The sequence below is a fragment of the Ovis aries genome, chromosome 23, assembly GCF_016772045.2.
Source record: "Ovis aries strain OAR_USU_Benz2616 breed Rambouillet chromosome 23, ARS-UI_Ramb_v3.0, whole genome shotgun sequence".
NCBI lineage: Eukaryota > Metazoa > Chordata > Mammalia > Artiodactyla > Bovidae > Ovis > Ovis aries.
The window spans coordinates 10,472,779-10,494,413 of NC_056076.1; the positions used below are offsets into that span (position 1 = coordinate 10,472,779).

Below are 21,635 nucleotides of genomic sequence, written 5' to 3' on the forward strand. Positions count from 1 at the left end.
AAACAGACTACAGACTCGATTTTCTTGTAGCTCTATTATTTGATTAGCACTTTGACCTTTAGAACAGATGTTCACAACCTTTTTGAATACTAAATGTGTATCCTAAAAATAAATAAAAATAATCCTAAAAATTTATATCTCTATATTAAAAAAATTATTGCATATAGTTGATTTATAGTGTTGTGTTAGTTTCAGATATACAGCAAAGTGAACCAGTTGGCGCTCCAGTGGTTAAGAATTTGGGCTTCCATTTCAGAGGGCACATATGTGATCCATGGCGTGCATGCATGCTAAGTCGCTTCAGTCATGTCCTACTCTTTTTGATCCTATGGACTATAGCCTGCCAGGCTCCTCTGTCCATGGGATTCTCCAGGCAAGAATACTGGAGTGGGTTGCCATGCTCTCCTCCAGGGGATCATCCCAACTCAGGGATTAAACCCGTGTTTCTTACATCTTCTGCAATGACAGGTGGATTCTTTACTGTTAGTGCCACCATCCCAGGAACCAAGACCCCACTTGCCGTGCAGTGTGGCCAATAAATAAATAAATATTTCTCCAAATTTTGAACTTAGAACATTAATTGGGAAAGACAGAATTCAGAATATTAGACTTCCAAGCCCATAACCTTCATCCTGGCTATACAAAATCTTGTAATAACTCAAAAGCATTATCCTGATACAATGCACATTTATTATGTAGGCGTGGATTGAATAAAAATGTTTTATTTTACTAGATTATTTAATTAACACTCCATGATTGTGATTTAATTAGGAATGTGTTGTAAGGCAAAAGATAAATCAATGTAGAGAAATAATGTACAAACTGCATTAGTTTCACAAGGTTCTTCATGCATGTGTAGAGATATGCTTTGAAATACAAGATTATAAATCATATCTGTCATCTTGCAACTAAGGGTATTTTTGCTTGACACATTGTTAAAAGCAATTTAATTCTAGAAAATTCAAAACAATAACTTCTATAGTCAGTTTACTTTAATTTCCAGAATTAATCACAGTCTCACTATTTGATCTTGACAGCACATCTCTTTTTTGACAATAATTAGCTATTTGACTGACACTTTCACGTCTTGAAAGCAAAGGACTAATTGTGAACTGATTTGTTCCTAGTTGCATTATTTCACTTTTTTGTAAACTGAGATAGACAGAGGAATTGACTTGACATGGAATACTTTTGCTTTAATCTTCTGGGTGAAAGGAAATCATGTACATCACCCCTAAGCTTTAAATACACTATTCCTAAAATCAATTTATAAACTCATTAGTTTAACAAATACTCAAGTAAGACAATAATGTTTATTACAGTTATGTCTCCAATATATGCAGGAACTATTTAACTTCAGCAAATCGTAATGGTTAGTATTCAGATAAGAGAGAGAAGGAGAAAAGGACAGAAAGGAGAAATCCAGGCAGGAAGGATCGGAGGATGTTTTCTGACAAACTTAGCTTATGGAAATCATCTCATCCATTAATAAGAATTTACTTTCTATGTAATATCAAAACATTCTTCTGAAAGGAGCAAGTAAACATGTTTTTAACCTCAGAAAATATTTTCATATTTTCCACCAATTTTGAGATATCCTCTGGAATATCAATAATGATTTTGGTAAAGCAATTTTAATAGAAGCTAATGATAATTTAAAATAATAATCACAATATTATAAAGAGACTGATCAAAACTTATCCCTATTTTTTTTCCTAGGTGATTCAGACCATCAGTGCAGTGGATAGAGATGAATCCATAGAACATCACCATTTTTATTTCAATCTATCTGTGGAAGAAAATAACTCAAGTTTTGCAATCATAGATAATCAAGGTAATGCCATTCATTTATAATAGCTTTCTGTTCATTCTTCGAGATCTTGTTTAATTTTAAGAAAATTCATAGCATTACTTTTTATACTGTTCCTGCAATATGATAGTGTTGAGAAATTATTCGAGGGGTGGCAATGGAAATGGGAAACAAAACCCAAAGTAGTGTTCTGGGAATAAGAGCCTCATTTCCCACTGGATTTCTTTAAATTGGAAGCACTTCTTCAAGTAATTATTGGTTATAAGCCCTTGCAAAGTCTGAATGACCTTGAAAATATAATTGCAGTTCCTCTCATGTCTTCATATCTGGAAAGGAAAATTATATATGCTTCCTTGGTAGCTCAGACAGTAAAGAATCTGCTTGCAATGAGGGTGACTCAAGTTCAGTCCTGGGTTGGGAAGATCCTCTGAAAAAGTGAATGGCAACTCACTCCAGTATTCTTGTCTGGAGAATTTCATGGACAGAGGAGCCTGTAGGACTATAGTCCTTGGGGTCCCAAAGAACTGGACACACCTGAGCAACTAACGATCAATGCAAAGAAATAGAGGAAAACAACAGAATGGAAAGACTAGCGATCTCGTCAAGAAAATTAGAGATACAAAGGGAACATTTCATGCAAAGATGGGCTCAATAAAGGACAGAAATGGTATGGACCTAACAGAAGCAGAAGATATTAAGAAGAGGTGGCAAGAATACACAGAAGAACTGTACAAAAAAAGATCTTCATGACCTGGATAATCATAATGGTGTGATCACTCATCTAGAACCAGACATCCTGGAATGTGAAGTCAAGCGGGTCTTAGAAAGCATCACTACAAACAAAGCTAGTGGAGGTGATGGAATTCCAGTTAAGCTGTTTCAAACCCTGAAAGAGATGATGCTGTGAAAGTGCTGTACTCAATATGCCAGCAAATTTGGAAAACTCAGCAGTGGCCACAGGACTGGAAAAGGTCAGTTTTCATTCTAATCCCAAAGAAAGGCAATGCCAAAAAATGCTCAAACTACCGCACAACTGCACTCATCTCACATGCTAGTAATGTAATGCTCAAAATTCTCCAAGCCAGGCTTCAGCAACATGTGAACCATGAACTTCCTGATGTTCAAGCTGGATTTAGAAAAGGCAGAGGAACCAGAGATCAAATTGCTAACATCTGCTGGATCATGGAAAAAGCAAGAGAGTTCCAGAAAAACATCTATTCCTGCTTTATTGACTATGCCAAAGCCTTTGACTGTGAGCATCACAATAAACTGTGGAAGGTCCTGATAGATGGGAATATCAGACCACCTGACCTGTCTCTTGAGAAATCTGTATGCAGGTCAGGAAGTAACAGTTAGAACTGGACATGGAACAACAGACTGGTTCCAAATAGGAAAAGGAGTACGTCAAGGCTGTATATTGTCACCCTGCTTATTTAACTTATATGCAGAGTACATTATGAGAAACTCTGGACTGGAAGAAACACAAGCTGGAATCAAGATTGCCAGGAGAAATATCAATAACCTCAGATATGCAGATGATACCACCCTTACGGCAGAAAGTGAAGAGAACTTAAAAAGTCTGTTGATGAAAGTGAAAGAGGAGAGTGAAAAAGTTGGCTTAAAGCTCAACATTCAGGAAATGAAGATCATGGCATCCTGTCCCATCACTTCATGGGAAATAGATGGGGAAACAGTGGAAACAGTGTCAGACTTTATTTTTTTGGGTTCCAAAATCACTGCAGATGGTGATTGCAGCCATGAAAGTAAAAGACAATTACTCCTTGGAAGAAAAGTTATGACCAACCTAGATAGTATATTCAAAAGCAGAGACATTACTTTGCCGACTAAGGTCCGTCTAGTCAAGGCTATGGTTTTTCCAGTAGTCATGTGTGGATGTGAGAGTTGGACTGTGAAGAAAGCTGAGCACCAAAGAATTGATGCTTTTGAAGTGTGGTGTTGGAGAAGACTCTTGAGAGTCCCTTGGACTGCAAGGAGATCCAACCAGTCCATTCTGAAGGAGATCAGCCCTGGGATTTCCTTGGAAGGAATGATGCTGAAGCTGAAACTCCAGTACTTTGGCCCCCTCTGGAGAAGTGTTGACTCATTGGAAAAGACTCTGATGCTGGGAGGGATTGGGGGCAGAAGGAGAAGGGGATGACAGAGGATGAGATGGCTGGATGGCATCACAGACTCGATGGACGTGAGTCTGAGTGAACTCCGGGAGTTGGTGATAGACAGGGAGGCCTGGCGTGCTTCGATTCATGGGGTCGCAAAGAGTTGGACACGACTGAGCGACTGAACTGAACTGAACTGAGCAACTAACACTTTCACTTTTCATAGTCACTTGATTGATTCAAAGATATTTGGAATCATTAATTAGAAGCTATAAATATATGAAAAGGCTGTTCATTTCCCTTCAAAACTAAATGGTTATATCAGCCTAAGAACAAAATGTTCTAAAGGTTTTCATATGGAAAGACGGAGTTCCTTTTCCTTCCATACAGAAGTAGGTCAACTTTGTACAAAGCTGCAGTGTTCTTTTTTCCTTCAGTAAAATATTTTTTGTTGTCATATATGTTTCTGTTCTAATTTTGCTTCATATCACAAAAATATGCAGCACTGTAGGAGTCATTATTCGGGCATCTATAATCAAACATCTGCAGCTATTCTTCCTTACGCCTGAGTTTAAGCTCCCGTCAAGGGGAGATCTTTTATGGAAGGATAAATGCAGACACATTCTTTCCCCTTTGGCTTTGTCAAATTCCCTAGTGAAAGAAACTCAAATAGATTTAAGATTTTTTTTAAAAAGCCACATCAAAATAAGAAATAAGCTATAGATTTGTTTATATTAATATAAAATAAATTAGTGGGACAAAATAAATATATTGAAACAGAAAGGGAACAATTTAATATTGGTTTAATATTTGTGGTTATAAGTAATTTAAGAAAATACATACCCAAAAGTATAAACTTTCTCACCTGTTTGATCTGTCTAGTGAATAAAATCACAGGTTTATAGACTACAAGAGCATGATGGAGAGTTTGTTTTTAAAAGGAGATTTGGGAAAAGTGATAAGTAGGCATGCATTTCAAAAGACTTTTATTTTCATTTATCTATTTCAAAGACCTCCATTTATCTATCTCCTCTTATTTGTTTGTGTCTTCTAAAATTTGTTTGATTGCTACAGAATATGTTTCAAGGAATGCCAATACAAAAAAAAAAGTGTCTGGGGGGGGAACATATTGTGTATCACGGACTGATACACAATAAACTGCACTGGAGAAGACCATTTAGCATATTTGGAGAGTCAAGGAAAAAAATAAAATATTTTGAAGTATATATGATTTATTTTTGTTAACTATTTGAGCATTCTAGCCAAGTGAATTAATCAGTACTATTAAGGTTTAATGATTCTCTGAAATATAAGTAGAAAATAGGTTAATAATGTCAAGGTGAAATGAAATGTTCTAAAAGAAACTTTAACTCCAAGTAAAATTAATTATATTGCCTTATTAATAAATACATTATTTGAGATCACTTACTGTGACACAGAGGTGACTTTGAAAATATCATGTATTCATATTATTTGTGAAAGTAATGAGTTTCTATTAGAAAAATGAGTCATGAGTATTTAATTCAAATGAAACTGATGTGTCTTTATACATTTAATGCTAGTACCCCCATATACTGTCAATGGCTAATTAGAAAGCAATTTCTTTTCTGTGTTCCATATGTATGTTTCCTATCTTTACAAAAAAAAAATAGAACTGATTTATATAATTCATCTAATTTTGTAATTGGGATTCAGGCAAAATCAAAATCAGTAATGACTTTTTGAATTGATCTTTTAATTTTCTTTTTCATCAGAAATGTACTCTTTCTTATTTGAGCTTATTTAATCTCTACATTCCTGCCTCTTCTACACTTAGTGGCTATGAATTTCTTTTGCATTATTAAAAAAAATTATGCCTATGAATTTTTGTTTTAGATAACACAGCTGTAGTTGTGACCAATAGAACTGGTTTTAGCCTTCAAGAAGAGCCTGTTTTCTACATATCCATCCTAATTGCTGACAATGGAATCCCATCGCTTACAAGTACAAACACCCTTACCATACACGTGTGTGACTGTGGTGATGCTGACAGCACACAGACCTGCAGTCATAAGGATTTCATGCTTTCCATGGGATTCAGGGCAGAAGTCATAACTGCTGTGCTGATATGCATTATGATAATATTTGGTAAGTCATGTGAACTGAGCATATATTCATTTATTGACAACAATATGATACATATAGAAAAGAGTTAACTCCATTATAATGATATAATGTGGACTTGTGTATGTGTGTGTGTGTGTGCCTGTTTGTGTGTGTTTAATTGCCCTTATGAATGTGTTACAACTCTTAAATCAAGTGGAGTAAATGAAAAAATAGCGTGAATATGCACTTCAAGTTGAAAATTGATAACTCTTGAATTTGATGAGTATATGAGTACGTATGTGCACGGCCTTTTAGGAGTGGTTTTGACACACACACTGCAACATATGTAGTAATATAAAAATTAGTAATAATGATGGTCAACTTCTGTTGTGCACTTATTATATTCCAGGAGACTGTCTTAAGTGATTTGCAGAAATTTTGCAGTTTACTCCTCAAGATAACCTCAAGAAGTAGCAACTGTTATCGCCTGTATTGTACGGATGAAGAAAGTGAAAGTCAAAGAGTTACCTAATTTACAAAGGGTCATGTAGCTAGTAAATGAAGTGCTGAGGTTCCATAACCATAACACACCTCCATCCAACCCTTTACTGCAGCACACTGAAGCCTAGGAGCATTGGGGAGTAAATGTTACGATGAAAAAAATGTAAACGAGAAGTAACAAGGATCTACTGTAGAGCCCAGGGAACATGTCAATACTCTGTACTGGCCTATGTGGGAAAAAGTCTAAAAAAGACTGAATATGTACACATGCATAACTGATTGCTGTACACTTAAAACTAACACAGTATTGTAAATCAACTCGACTCCAAAAAAGGGAAAAAAAGGAAATTCCAACTGATCAGGACACACATAGTTCTGTCGGTCACATATATCTCAGGGTTTCCAACTTTCCAGCATATATCATGAGGAATTAACAGAAAGCTTCCTGCTTAAAAAAAAAAACAAAACACATTTGTTTGTGATGGGTAATTATGCTTAAGCTAGCTTTGTAGTTAAAAATAAACATAGTTTTCATTCTGAACAGGTAAAAGAGTCTTACTTAAAGTGTTAAACATGAAAGAAATCTCAGTAAAATAGCTCCACTTGTTTTCGTCTGTTTGCTATTGTTGTTGCTGTTGTTTTTACAAGGAAATAAGTTATAGCCATTTTATAGATGAGGCAAATGAGGCTCCAAGTGTTTTAGCTAGGCTTTCAAAACTACACATTATGCATCAAGCACAACTTTTACCTTTTCTTAACATACCAGTCTATATAGTCTAAACCTTTCTGTTGCTTCCCTCATAACTTCACATCAAAGCCAACACAACTGTATTGAATGTTGACAGCAACTGTATGAGCCATGGGTTATGAAATCCCAAACTCACTACTCAAACTGACATACAAAATGTTTCAGGATTTGCTTTACTTTCACTCTTCTCATCTTTCTCAAATCTTTAAAAATCATGCATTTCTCTTTTACCAAAGTTACCCTTCTTCTCTACCTAGCTTCAGTTTTTCAAATTATTTTTGATGATCCTTTATCATAAAACTGAATGTATTGCTATATAACTAGATATCAGAAGCAAGAAGCAGTAGAAACAGTATGATGTTTGCAGGTTCCAAACACAAAATTGCTCACTGGTACAGACCCAAACCTAGTCCCGAGACCCTGCAAGTAAACCAAGGGCAACCTCACAGTCAAGGGCATGAGTCATATTGAAAAGGTGGAATGTCAGGTTCAACAACAGTCAGAAGTTTCCTGTGAAAGTTTCATGAATATGTGCTTCAATTCATAGATTGAAAAATTATTTATTAGCTCCCTTTCTATTTCAACCATATATCTCAGCTTTATTAAATTACTGTACCTGGATTCAGGCACAGTGAGCTTATTTCAGGAACACTATTTCAATTTATTTAAATGTAAGATTTACCTAAAACACTGCCTAATATATTTCTCTTTTGATAATATTAATAACATTACTTCCTGTTTGTTTCAGTTCCTGTAGATGAAATTCTGAACAGATACATAAGATCTGAAATTGTGTAAAGGTTGACTACGCATGAAACACATACATACACTTTTCTCCAAAAATTTTTTAAAAAGCATTCTGAAATTGTTCTATTTCTACACAATTTTAAAAATGTTTTATATTGATACAATTGATTGATGTGAACATACCAATGTTATGACTCAAAAACCTGATAAGTTTGGAATTTCTGAAATTAGTATGGTATAGCAAAGCACAGATTGTGAACCAACTTTCAGGTTTTGAATGCCAGCTTTTTGTTTCCTAGACATGTGATTTAATCTCTCTGCACTTCATTTTCACCATCTTTACTAGAGCACTATAATAAAACATGGGTATCACAGCATATCAATGAATATATGTAGAACTTTTAGAAAAATGACTAGTACAGTCTTTGTAGTCAATAAATACTAACTTAGAAAGAAATTATGCCACAGAATGTGTCTCAGTGGTAAAAATCAAACCATCTCAGTGTGCTTAACTTCCTCTAACACGGATCACTGGTTCCTGAGATTGACAGAGGCATGTAGATTGGAAAATCTTATTTCTCATCTTTGTTCTATTTTCAATAAAGAAAAAAAATAAAATTTTGCCATAAATTGATCATCATATAAAGTTGACTATATTTCTCTGATGTTTTTCCACTCTAAATCATCAACCAATTGAGACTGCTATACTGCCTTATCTTTCTTCAAGTCCCTTTGGTAAATTTTCAATGACAAATATATCTTTGCTTTATAATCAGAAAACTGACGCTTTTGTCTTAAGCTTGTAACAAAAGCAAGAATTTATAGCTTATTATAAATAACATACTATTTAACAATTTTTATAATGTAAATAGATAACATATTTAATTATAGTATGCATTAATATTAAAATGTAACAATATTTGATAATATATTTCAATACAAATAGAATGAATATATAGTATAACATTATTAGGCATTATTGTTTATTTATAATATAGTAATACAAATATAAACATGCATTATATTTATAATGGAAGTAATATGAAGCCTTAATACTTATATAATATTGTATTTGCGTTAATGTTCTGATATGCTTTGTTTCATAGGGTTTATTTTTCTGAACCTCGGTCTGAAACAACGGAGAAAACAAACGCTGTTTCCTGAGAAAAGTGAAGAATTCAGAGAGAATATATTCAGATACGATGATGAAGGTGGCGGAGAGGCGGACACAGAGGCCTTTGACATCGCACAGCTGCGAGGCAGCGCGGTAATGCGGGGCCGCAAGCCCCGCAGACATGCCAGGGCGGAGATGCGCAGCCTGTACAGGCAGTCTCTGCAGGTCGGCCCGGACAGTGCGGTGTTCAGGAAGTTCATTCTCGAAAAGCTGGAGGAGGCTGACACTGACCCCTGTGCCCCACCTTTCGACTCCCTCCAGACCTATGCTTTTGAGGGAACAGGGTCCTTAGCTGGATCCCTGAGCTCCTTAGACTCCGCAGCCTCTGATCACGATGAAAATTATGATTATCTTAACGAACTGGGACCTCGCTTTAAAAGATTAGCGTGCATGTTTGGTTCCACTATGCAGTCAAAGAATTAGGGCTTTTTTCACTAATATATTTTTAAAAAAATGCTAATGTATGTTTGGGCAAACTGGTAGTCGCTTGGTGAAAAGTTGTTAACTTCAGATCCCTGGGAAAAGAAAGAGATGCAACTTATACTATTCTCTGATTTTCTTGGAGTAAATATCCCATATCGTCCCTGACTGCAGATAAGGGAAGTGAAGCTAACTGCAGACTCCCTCTAGCAAGCCCCTGAAATACTCTTTCAGACTTTTTTTTTTTTATGTCAAATACAAATTCTCAAAATTTTTGACTGTTTAATGTGAAAAGGGCAATGAACTAGATCGTCTTAACTTTATTTCATTTATTCACATTGTGAATCTTGCAAAGTAAGAGTAAAGTGTTTCTGTGTGTTAACTTCCTGATATGCTACAGAGAAAAACATGTAGGAGAATCTGGGTAGTTATATACAACTTTGAAAAACTCTTTTCTATGAATATGCAAGCTTATGACTGAGTCTATGATTCATTCCAGTTTGATATTTTAAAATTGTCTTCAACACCACATTTTAAAACTGTTTTCAAATTTAGGCAGATGCTTGGTATTTGTTTATGAATCAAAGATATAGTGTAAATTTATATTCTCTTTGATATTACAGCTTTATAGAAAAAAAGGCATAGAGTATGTTTAGGAGATTTTCATAAGTTATTTTCTTATGTATTCAAAATACTTATCATGTCACAATGCAATCACAAAGTACATATCAATATTTCCTCAAGATTAAATTAAAACTTTTTAAAAATAATTGTGTGAAATTTTTTCATTTTAATTTTATTGCTACCAAAATGATAGAAGTAAGTGAAAGGAGTACTGGGTTCAAACTGGAATTAGTATTCATCCTAAATATTATGATCAACTGTGCTGCTCTTACTGTGCATAAAATAAAACATGATAAAATTCTCAGCATTTCCTTTTTTATCAATGCTTAGACTGTAACTGATTCTTCTATGTCATTTTTTTATTACTCAGTATAAAATTAGATGCAATAGTTACTTTTATTGTAGCATTATGGAGGAAATATGCTAAGCTGCTGGACATAAAGCTTGAAGGTAACATTAGATAGTAAGATAATAAAACACTGATTTTAATCAGCCTTGTAAGAATGATTCTTGTTCTATCCAAATCAAAGTGAAATTCGAAATTCACGGGTTGAACAGAAAGTAGTGAATACTGTGTGCTCAAAATTGCTATATGTGTTCATTGCTTTATTAATAGGGTATGAAACTGAACTGAACTAAATTGATCATACGTGTTCAAATCAAATATTTCAAATAATTTTGAGCTGAATTTGGAACAGTTGAATACCTACAATCTCTCTCTCTGTATTTTGAGATATAAACATCCAAACCATGTAATAGAAGTTAATTTTTTCATCAATATCAATCAGGTATCATTCATATCATTTTGTGTCAGCAACACAGATATAATTTTACAAAAGTCTGAGAAAATCAGACTTGAAATACAACAATTTTGGAAGATATTAAAAGCAGTTGGAGAGGACATAAACTGTAGTAAATCCTTGTACATGCATATCATTATTTACTTAGGGAAAAGTAAGAACAGTAAATAAAAGAAACTTCCAGAAGAGCAAAAACTTGCAAGTAAAAACAAAACAAAACAAAACACGTGTGGGTTGAGAGAACATTTACATTCCTATCATATTGACATAAAAATTGAAAAAGTATAGTTAGGGAAATTTTCATGAATCATTCCATGAATGGCTGCTTCCTGTATTTAGAAAATAGTATATATAATCTTGGCTAAAGAAATTGAAAGTGTGATAAATAGCAGGTGAAGCAATCCATGGAAAATAGATTAGAAAAAAAATAGAATCTTTGGGGCTCACAGTTAGTTCTGTCATGGATGGAAGCCTTATAAACAGCTTATCAACTTGGAAGAATACCTTATAAAAATGCACACTGGTGCAATATCTGCATCAATAAGGTTTACTGTTTGAGTCCAGTGGCATTCAGCAGATGTGTTAACATGAATTCTGGTTTAATTAATGATAGGATTGTCAATCATAGCATACATAGAAAAAGAGATTCAGGGATGGATACCTATATGTTAGTCTAAAAAGTGTCCTTTTAAAATTATATATAAAAAATCCAATCAGATTTTAGTAGATAAGTTGCAATTTTCTAGAAATTATACTCAGTAATATTTCAAAAACTATTTAAATTTTTTTTCTAGTCACACAGGTGTTGCAAGAATACAGCTGTATCTCAAGCGAAAGACATGACATTAAGATCTCATTTTTGTACATTTTAATACAGGTAAATCAGTGTGGATATTTATGAAATAGCACAGCTTCACATTATTACCTGCACTACAGTGTTCTTGCCTGGAGAATCTCATGGACGGAAGGGCCTTATAGGCTACAGTCTATGAGGTTGCAAAGAGTCAGACACGACTAAGCAACTAACACACACAGGCTTAAATGTCACTCTTCATTAACTTAGAGGTTGATGCCTAAGTCTTAAACTACTGGTGGTTGATAAAGGAAGATGTTAAAAGCCTTTATAGGGATCAGAAAATATTAGGCGTATTTGTTCACTAAGCCCATGGCTTGAGCCTGTCAGATCTGAGTTTGCATTATTTCACTTTCATTTAGGTAACTGTGTGAACTTTGTCGAACTGAATAATCTTTCCACGTCTGAGGTTGTGATCACTAAAATGAGGTCCAATCTACCTATTTCACACAATTGTTGTGAAGAATAAGCAAAACAGGAAGAGTGTACAGTACCAGACAAAACGCAAGAGCTCAGTAAATGACAGCCCATCATCACAAAGGCTGACACGCCTCTGCTGGAACGCACAGATCCCTTTCTTTTCAAACACTGAACAATCCCAAGGGCTTCATAGCATATTTGAAATATAAGTCAACTTTCTGACCTGACATGCAAGGTCGTGTATCATCCTGTGTTCTGCTTATTTCTGTATGCTCTCCACTCTTCCAATGTCATGCTCAAGGCCTGAAGCAACCTTTCTCCAAACATTTCTATTTTTCATTCCCTCACTTCATTCAAGTCCATGATCAATTCTGACTTCCCCAGAAAGACCTACTGGGCCACTCTCCCCCAAATGTGGGTCCCTTGCTTTGCTTTCTTTCCATCAGATCACTCAGTCACTTGGTATTTCATTGTACATATGGTACTTGCTATTGTCTTTATCCTTTTGTTACAATGTAAAGCCTAATTGGACAAGAAATTGTCTGACTTTTTCACTTGTTCTTGTCTGAAATAGCTTCTGGAACACAGTATGTGACTAATAAATATTTCTTGAATGAATGCAGTAATGAATTTCAATCTGTTTTTCTTGTTCATGTATTATAGAAGCAACCTTGATTTTGTTGAATATTAATATGGAATTAAAGTATTTGTCAAATGAGATTGACACTGGGTGGTTCTGGGATACAAATAATATTTCAGAACTTTGAAAATACCCCAGATTTTCAAAATCTTTCTGTAAATTATGAGTTTGTTATTTTAACTTGTTTGTCCTTAATTATATCACTTCCTGTTGTGGGGAGGGGTAATGGCAGTTACCCTGTTTGGTCGAAACACGTCTTTTGATGATTGCTGTATAAATTCTCATATGAATAAATTCCCATGAAGTGTGATGTGCAGGAAAACATTTGTGATGCATGGCAATTCTGCTTCACATGTTAGAAAACAATCTGAGAACAAATGTACTGTTAAGTTCGCAGGGCTACACAAAACCTTCAAGGTAGCTTCATGTTCTTTTTTATGATATAAATAGGCATTAGGTATCAAAGACACTAAAAGCTGGGAGACACATTAGCGAGAGAAATGTAGGAAAGGATTATGCGGCTTTTTTTTTTTTTCTTCTTTTTTTTTTGGCCACACTGAGCAGCATGCGGGATCTTAGCAACCTGACCAGGATTGAACCCACGCCCCTTGCCGTGGAAGCCCAGAGTCCTAACCACTGCACCGCCAGGCCAGTCCCATATGTGGTTTTTTATATATCTAATTATGTCTGTCCTCTATATCTGCGTACCCATCCAACCATCTTTCCAGCCGCATATCTATCTACCATCTATCTCCGGACTATTATCTTTCTCCTCCTCCAGGAAATTGTAATTTCACAATTACACTAGAGATTAGCATCTCAATCACAGGTTAGATCCTTGGGACCTGTTAGCACTTGTTGTCTTCTTTTCCTAGAGAGCTCTGAGGATGGGATGCTGCCTGGTATGAAACGACAAGGAGAGAGGGCAAGAACTGGGCAAAATGCAGTTCCTACCCTTTGACAAGGCAAAACTGCGTAATTTCCCAGAGATTAAGTCATTGCACCTGTAGATATTTTGCACAGAAGGGAGAAGCTTCGGGAGCTTAAATCAGTCATTCAAAGACTGTGTGATACAGCTAAGGAAAAACAGAGACCTCTGGTCCTTAAAACGTCTCCGAATCCCCCCCTGCATGAAATCCAGAACAGAGGGGCAGCCATCAGACGGCTGTCATCACTCAGGACTCTGGCTGCGAAGTTCTGACAGTGCCAGGCCTTTGTCTTTCACCTTTCCATCCCTACCCAGAAACCAGAGGTCCTGACCCACAAAGTGGAAGAGACAGAGCCATCTTGGCCAAGGTGGGCATAACAAAGACCAATGGAAATGTCTCTTAAAAACTGAATAAAATAAAGCATGTTCATGATGTTTCTTTCACATTGCAAACTAATCAATAAAGTGGATACATTAAAGTATCAAATCCATTTGGCATTTCACGTAGTTTGAATAATTTGAAATTCACCTTGCTAGTGTGAAGCATTAGCAAAATACAAAAAAGTAAATATAATTGATAGTTTTATTAGGCCACTTGAAAGCATATTAAAATAGTTTGCACAACTTTATTTTATGCTATTTTTTGTGCTTATTCATTTTAATATTTAAATTTTGATCTGTTCTTTGGGGTTTGCAGTGTTAAGTGGTTTATCTCAGCCAGACTTAAGGCTAGACATAGAAATGACCATATATTCATGATGACACAGAGGTACAAATCTGTAGAATGTTTTGCCCTAAAAAAGGGGGTAGCGATGATATATGGAAATCACATGTTTCTGTAATATTGCTTTATTTACATGGTAAAGAGAGTAAGTGGTGTATGAAGTACATTTTACATTGTTTTCCAATTGCTAATGTTTCTTTCTTGTGTAAACTTTGGAAGTTACTTAAATCATTGTCTTTTGGTAGATCCATCTGTACAGTGGTAACATTAAGGATATATACCTCATCATATTATTAGAGGAAGTAACCGAAAAATACATATAAAGAATTAACTGAGCTTAAAGGAGTACATCAAGGCTGTATATTGTCACCCTGCTTATTTAACTTCTATGCAGAATATATCATGAGAAACGCTGGACTGGAAGAAACACAAGCTGGAATCAAGATTGCCGAGAGAAATATCAATAACCTCAGATATGCAGATGACACCACTTGTATGGCAGAAAGTGAAGAGGAGCTAAAAAGCCTCTTGATGAAAGTGAAAGAGGAGAGTGAAAAAGTTGGCTTAAAGCTCAACATACAGAAAACGAAGATCATGGCATCTGGTCCCATCACTTCATGGGAAATAGATGGGGAAACAGTAGAAACAGTGTCAGACTTTATTTTTTTGGACTCCAAAATCACTGCAGATGGTGATTGCAGCCATGAAATTCAAAGACGCTTACTCCTTGGAAGAAAAGTTATGACCAATCTAGATAGCATATTCAAAAGCAGAGACATTACTTTGCCAACTAAGGTCCGTCTAGTCAAGGCTATGGTTTTTCCTGTGGTCATGTATAGATGTGAGAGTTGGACTGTGAAGAAGGCTGAGCGCCAAAGAATTGATGCATTTGAACTGTGGTGTTGGAGAAGACTCTTGAGAGTCCCTTGGACTGCAAGGAGATCCAACCAGTCCATTCTGAAGGAGATCAGCCCTGGGATTTCTTTGGAAGGAATGATGCTAAAGATAAAACTCCAGTACTTTGGCCACCTCATGCTAAGAGTTGACTCATTGGAAAAGAATCTGATTCTGGGAGGGATTGGGGGCAGGAGGAGAAGGGGAGGACAGAGGATGAGATGGCTGGATGGCATCACTGACTCGATGGACACGAGTCTGAGTGAACTCCGGGAGTTGGTGATGGACAGGGAGGCCTGGCGTGCTGCGATTCATGGGGTTGCAAAGAGTCGGACACAACTGAGCGACTGAACTGAACTGAACTGAATGTCGAGGAAACATGACATTATAACTTGTTGTGACTGTTAAAAATAAGAATTATTATAATTATATGAAGTTAATCTTTAGGAATGCTCATAGACTCATCTTACTCTGGAAATATTATGGGCAAAAGAAAATGAAGTGGAAATGAGTGAAGATGGCTGAAAGCTATCTACAAACTTCTGTTTATGAAATAAGTCCTGAGAATGAAATGCACAGTATGTTGACTATAGTTAATAACACAAAAAAAGGTGAGAAGAATATAAATTAATTTAGGACAATAATTAGCTTGCTGTTACTTCCTGCCTGCCCACTTTGACCCTTCCATGGTAATGTGCTGTTACTACCAAAGGAAAAATTAATTGCTCGAGTTATACATTATGTATGAGATGTTCTAATTGAACATCCCTCCTCTGTGACATTTACTTGGAAAAAGATCTGCTAAATTAAGTAGTAGCCGCACTTGGTGGTGACTTTTTCTTGGTTTATTTGTTTTAGGAAAAAAAAAAAAAACCAACTATGAACAAAGAAAGGGTTGATTTTGCTTACTTTTGTAACTGATGGAAAAGTGAAAATATTTCTATGTTATGTTAATACTGGATCTACATGGAAAACAAAGTAAATGGGCTAAGGGCTCTAAGAAAAAGCTTTCATACCTTTTGTAATATCTAAGGTCTGATACCCAGAGTTCTAATTTTATACTAAGAATTTAAAGTACAAAGCAGATTGTTCTCATCACCTCTGAAGATACAAAATGAAAAGCTGCACCTTGGCTTCTCTCTATATTCCACTGTCCTTTCTCATTAAAACATAAAATAAAATAAAATAATGACATGTTGCCATATAGTCTCTGATGAGAACGTTTTTGTCATCTTTTTCTCTTCTAACTATTCTTAGGGCTCAGGCAAGTTCTAGGCAATTATCCAGCTCATACTGACACCTCAGTTTTCAGAAACTTCTTTCTCATCCCAGAAGACCTCTGCGTTATCCTGGAAGCTTCCTTTGCAGAGCTAATTATCTAACTTTAACTCTCTTTAAAACTTAACACATACCTGCACTTGACAAATTCAATTTACATAGAATTTCATCTGATCACTTGAAAATGTCAAGTTTCAGGGACTATATAAATAAAATTAGAAGTTTATAAATCCTATAATATATTTATTCATACTCACCCATCACCGTACATCATTAAAATAATTTGTCCAAATAGCACAGTGTTTAAGAACAAACATTTCTCCCCCTTTGTAAAGTATTCTACAGTCATGTTACTTTATGTGTTTAAGTAAGTACTTGAAATTGAAATCTGTACCGAAGAACATGCTGGGAAAATGTGTTAACTGTGCAAATCCTGTGCATTTCTCACTCTTGTGTTCACTCACCTTCTGTAAATAAATAGCAAACATCAAAGACTTTATCCACTAGTATCATCTACTGAACAACACCACGTTGAGTGCTGAGCAATGAATCCTGATTGGAATCCTAACAAATGCTATATGTGTGTCCTCACCTGAAAAATAATGATGAGCCACACATTGAGGTTGAGTTGAGGTTGAGTTGACTGTGACCTGGGTGTCAGGCTGGCACCCAGGTGAGACAAGGTGCTGAGTCAGTTCCCTCTGTGCTTCGAAAAGGAGCCACTGCCTCTTATTGATCCTCATTCAGTTACACTTCTGGCCAAAACCAAGAACGTATTCATGATGAGATTTGTATTTCAAATGTTTCTAGATATGACAAACAAAGCTATTCCTTTAAATCTCACTCACCCTTTTTTTGTTTTTTAATTGCAGTTGCATTTCCAGGTGTTATTCTAAGTGTTGCTTTAAGTGTTATCTCATTTAAATCTCTATTAGCAAAGTAAGGTACTGATATTATTCCTAGCATACTAATAAGGAAACCAGGACAAAGAAAAACGGATTTGCCTAAAGTCATACACAAGATCAAGTTAGTTCTAGATTCCAAGGTTTAATTCATCATACCATATTAGCTCCTAAATCTGTGTCACTTCCTTAGGTTATTAATCTGGGGCTTTTTCATTTGGTTACTGATGATTTGTTACTTTAGATGATATGGTAATATTTATAAGCATACATGGATAGAATAAAGAGCTGATTAGTATTCTTTTTTCAAAACATGCTTAGTCATTTTTATGTTATTATCACTGAAACTGAGTTTCTATCAAAATTAAATGGCAAACACTCTTCTTTTCCTATTATTATTACATACCATTCCTTATTGCTACTAATCAACCATAGAAATGACACATTCAAACCATATGTGGGAACAGAAAGAACCTTGATTATTTAAGGATATGCATTCTTAAATTATTGTTATATTAAACTGGCATAAAAGTGCTGTATATTAATTTACTTAATATGACATATTTTCCCTCTGCATATTAAAGATCATCCACAAAGGGCATACAAATAAATAATTGTGTATATGTTATCATGAATAGCAAGTACGTAATGAGCAAAAGAAATAAAAGAAAGTAGGCAAGAACATGAAAAAGCACCAGATTCACATTGGGGAATTCAGAGAAACAGCTCTCCATTGGCATTGCTTGTTGTCACATCCTCCTGCTCCTTTCTTGGCTGTTTTTGTTTGTTTGTTTGTTTGTTTTCCTATGTGAATATTTTCTGTATCTTTTAAAACTTACAATAGAATGAGTTTGATTTTTTTCATAATTTAATCCTCAACCAGAGAGAGTGATTAGCTATTTTTAAGCAATGACTTTGAGATTCACAGAGACAGAGAACTGAATCCAAGTCTCACAGGATTGTTGAATTATTCTGATGTGTTTGGGTAGCACAAAGAAAGCTTTCATAATAAACACACATGGTTCCCTGATGCATTTTTCAGCAAAATGATCTCTGCCCTAGGAACAAAAGAAAGATAATAAGCCTGACATGTTCTTTTAATTCTCCTCTTCTGATATCAGAGTTCATGGTCTGTATTATATCAAAGAATGTAGTTCTCCTTGATTAAAGGAGACAGCAACTGACCAAGGGATGACCTGAAATACCAAGATAGTAGCCACCGTCACTACTGAGCACCAGGTCATCTACTGATTTCTCTAACACACACCCACTTCACTCAGGATAAAAACAAAATAGAAGTTTCCATTTTACCTACAGTGACTATTTTCCGTGTTCTCTTTCTACTCTCCTTATGGAAAGAAAATAACCTAAAATCCTCCTTCTTAATATTTTTAGAGTAAATAGTAAAGCGTGGTGGGCAGTTATTAGCATTGAATCATTACTGAATCGTTGCCAAGCAGTTAAAATGCCTGTTTCTATTGATGAAATAAAGCTTGACTGACTTGGCAAAGGCAAAGTAGATATGACATCCATAAAATCTGCCCCGGGAGGGGGTGCATTCTACCCACTCTTTAGGTTGGATGGGTAGAATTCAATAAAGACTATGGGCCCTTCTGTATTTTTGTGCCAAAGCAAAGATTATCGTTATTGGCTCAGAGGAAGAGAATATAATTGAATATGTATGAGGAAGTAGCACCAACCCACACAGAATTTTATATTACGTTAAAATCCTAAATTTTTCTTGTGATTTTCAGCTTTAAAATGTTTGGTTTGCAACATTAATAAAAACTATCAGAGCTATTAAAACACATAGATAGCTAGAGTTAGAAGTCATTTCTTAGGTTTCTATGAGTGAACCAACTTAGTGTACTTAACATTCGGGTGGCAGAAAGGTTTCTGCCCTTGTAAATCATTTGTTGCCTTATAATGTATTCTTTTTTTCTAATTAAATTGATTGCACAAAGCTTGTGGAAACTTGGGATTTGAACTCAAAAAGCCTTGCAGGGGAAGAGCAATTCATTTCCATGCTGAGTCTTCTTTTGCCACGTGCCTTACACTTCTAAAAGCCAAATGTTACGTTTTGTGGCATGTATGCTAATCCCTGAGGCAGGTTGCAGCTCATAGTTTCTCTTCCCTAATCACTTCCATTGACTTTCATACTGTCTACAACATTAAGTTAATCAGAGTATTCCATCATGACCTCTAATTGCATTTCTGAAAGGCAGGATACTTAAATGTATCAAATATGTTAAACATGGCATCAGTCCCACTGAGATACTGGGAATCTCAGCAACATCAAACCTTTATAAAGCAACTCAAGGTGCCTCTCTTCTTCCAGACAGTCCTTTTATTCAAGCAGAACTGATCTGAGTTGTGGCTTTTACAATTAGCTTTTGACTTAAGACATTACCCCAGGTGAGAGAGGATCTGAACAAGTAAAAGAGGATCAGTATAACAATGAATTTTAAAACGACATACCTGTACTGCTTTGCATTAGTAATAAAAGAGTCAAGCGATACTGGTTTGGAATACACAGGTATCTAGTAGGTATTCTTTGGGAAAGGTACTATGTAGTTAACACTGTTAATCTTTTCAAAAGTTAAATCTCATACAGTTAAACCACTATTAAACTACTTATAAGATACAATGACACTTAAGTCCCAAAAATGTCATTCACTACTAAAAGTAGGAGGAAAATGTGAAAATGCATATGTTAAAAGATTTTGTTACTTCGTAGTTATTTTCTTCAAAAGATCCATTTGAATAATACTATTAAATATGATAGCTACATGATCCCTATATTGTTACTTTTTTTTTAGGATGATTTGGTTCTATTTTACTTGGTGTCATGCAGTGAAAAATTGTTGTTGTTTTTAGTCACTAAGTCATGTCCAACTCTTTTGCGACTCTTCTGTAGCCCACCAGGCTCCTCTGTCCATGGGATTTGCTAGGCAAGAATGCTGAAGCAGGTTGCCATTTCCTTCTCTAGGGGATCTTCCCAGCCTAGGGATCAAACCTGCATCTCCTACATTGGCAGGTAGATTGCTTACCACTGAGCCATTAGGGAAGCCCAGCAATGAAAAATACCATTATATATACATATATATATATATATATATATATATATATATATATATATATATACACACACACACATACACACACACACACATACGAACTATAGCAACTCATAGTAACATACATCATAAGGGACAGAAGTCACACCGTAAGATTGTGAGAATCCATTCTGCTGTTCTCATCCTTGGTTCTTTCTAATGGCATATAGACAGCATATTTATTCAATTTTCCCTTTTAAATCCTAATCAGTAAGTATTTATTGAGCACTGATTACATGCCTAAGTGTCTTTAAAATCAGAGAGAATGACACAAGTTCTCTTAAGACCCCAAATATACTCTAAACAAGAGAGAGCCATGCAGCTCCAGTTCTCATAATCTCAAAGAGGTCCCCAGGAGGGGGTAGGGCTGGGAGACGCGGTAAGAAAACTTTCTCTAAGCAGGTAATATTTGAACTGGGCTTGAAAAAGAATGATAAAGAGATGGTTCTTTATATGATGTTTGTGGATCACGTGAACACATGTACCTACAACACAGAATTTCTTCAGATGTTAGAAACTTCGGTGACACCCTTTAGCTTGCAGGTACATAAGAATTGCCTCAAAGCTAGTACGTAAGTAGTGAATACCAAGTGTGGTGCAAATGCAAACACTAGGTAGAGAGTCTAACTATGCAGCAGAGAAGGAACATGGTTGCATAACTCTGCAGGTGCTATTTATTTGCAATCAATGTTGCAATAGAATTTGACTCATGTGGCAACTCTGGTCACAAATGTCTCTCCCAATAACACTGTGAATGTACTCTAATTTTTAGACAATTTTAGATTTATGTTTGCTATATTGCTTTTAGATTTACATTTTATTTTTTGAGTATTAATTGCCTATGTTTAGGACTTTAC

At 35.4% G+C, this 21,635-nt stretch overlaps 1 protein-coding gene across 1 annotated transcript in view; it reads left to right on the plus strand.

Annotated features, from left to right (window-relative positions):
• Window positions 1–12,918, plus strand: part of CDH19 (cadherin 19) — a 79,961-nt gene extending 67,043 nt beyond the window's left edge. Inside the window, exons 10-12 of the mRNA XM_004020602.6 lie at window positions 1,720–1,834; window positions 5,800–6,051; window positions 9,112–12,918. Of these exons, the coding sequence (XP_004020651.2) occupies window positions 1,720–1,834; window positions 5,800–6,051; window positions 9,112–9,602 (858 nt within the window). The 3' untranslated portion in view covers window positions 9,603–12,918. The remainder of the gene's footprint in view (window positions 1–1,719; window positions 1,835–5,799; window positions 6,052–9,111) is intronic.
• The last annotated feature ends 8,717 nt before the right edge of the window (window positions 12,919–21,635 follow it).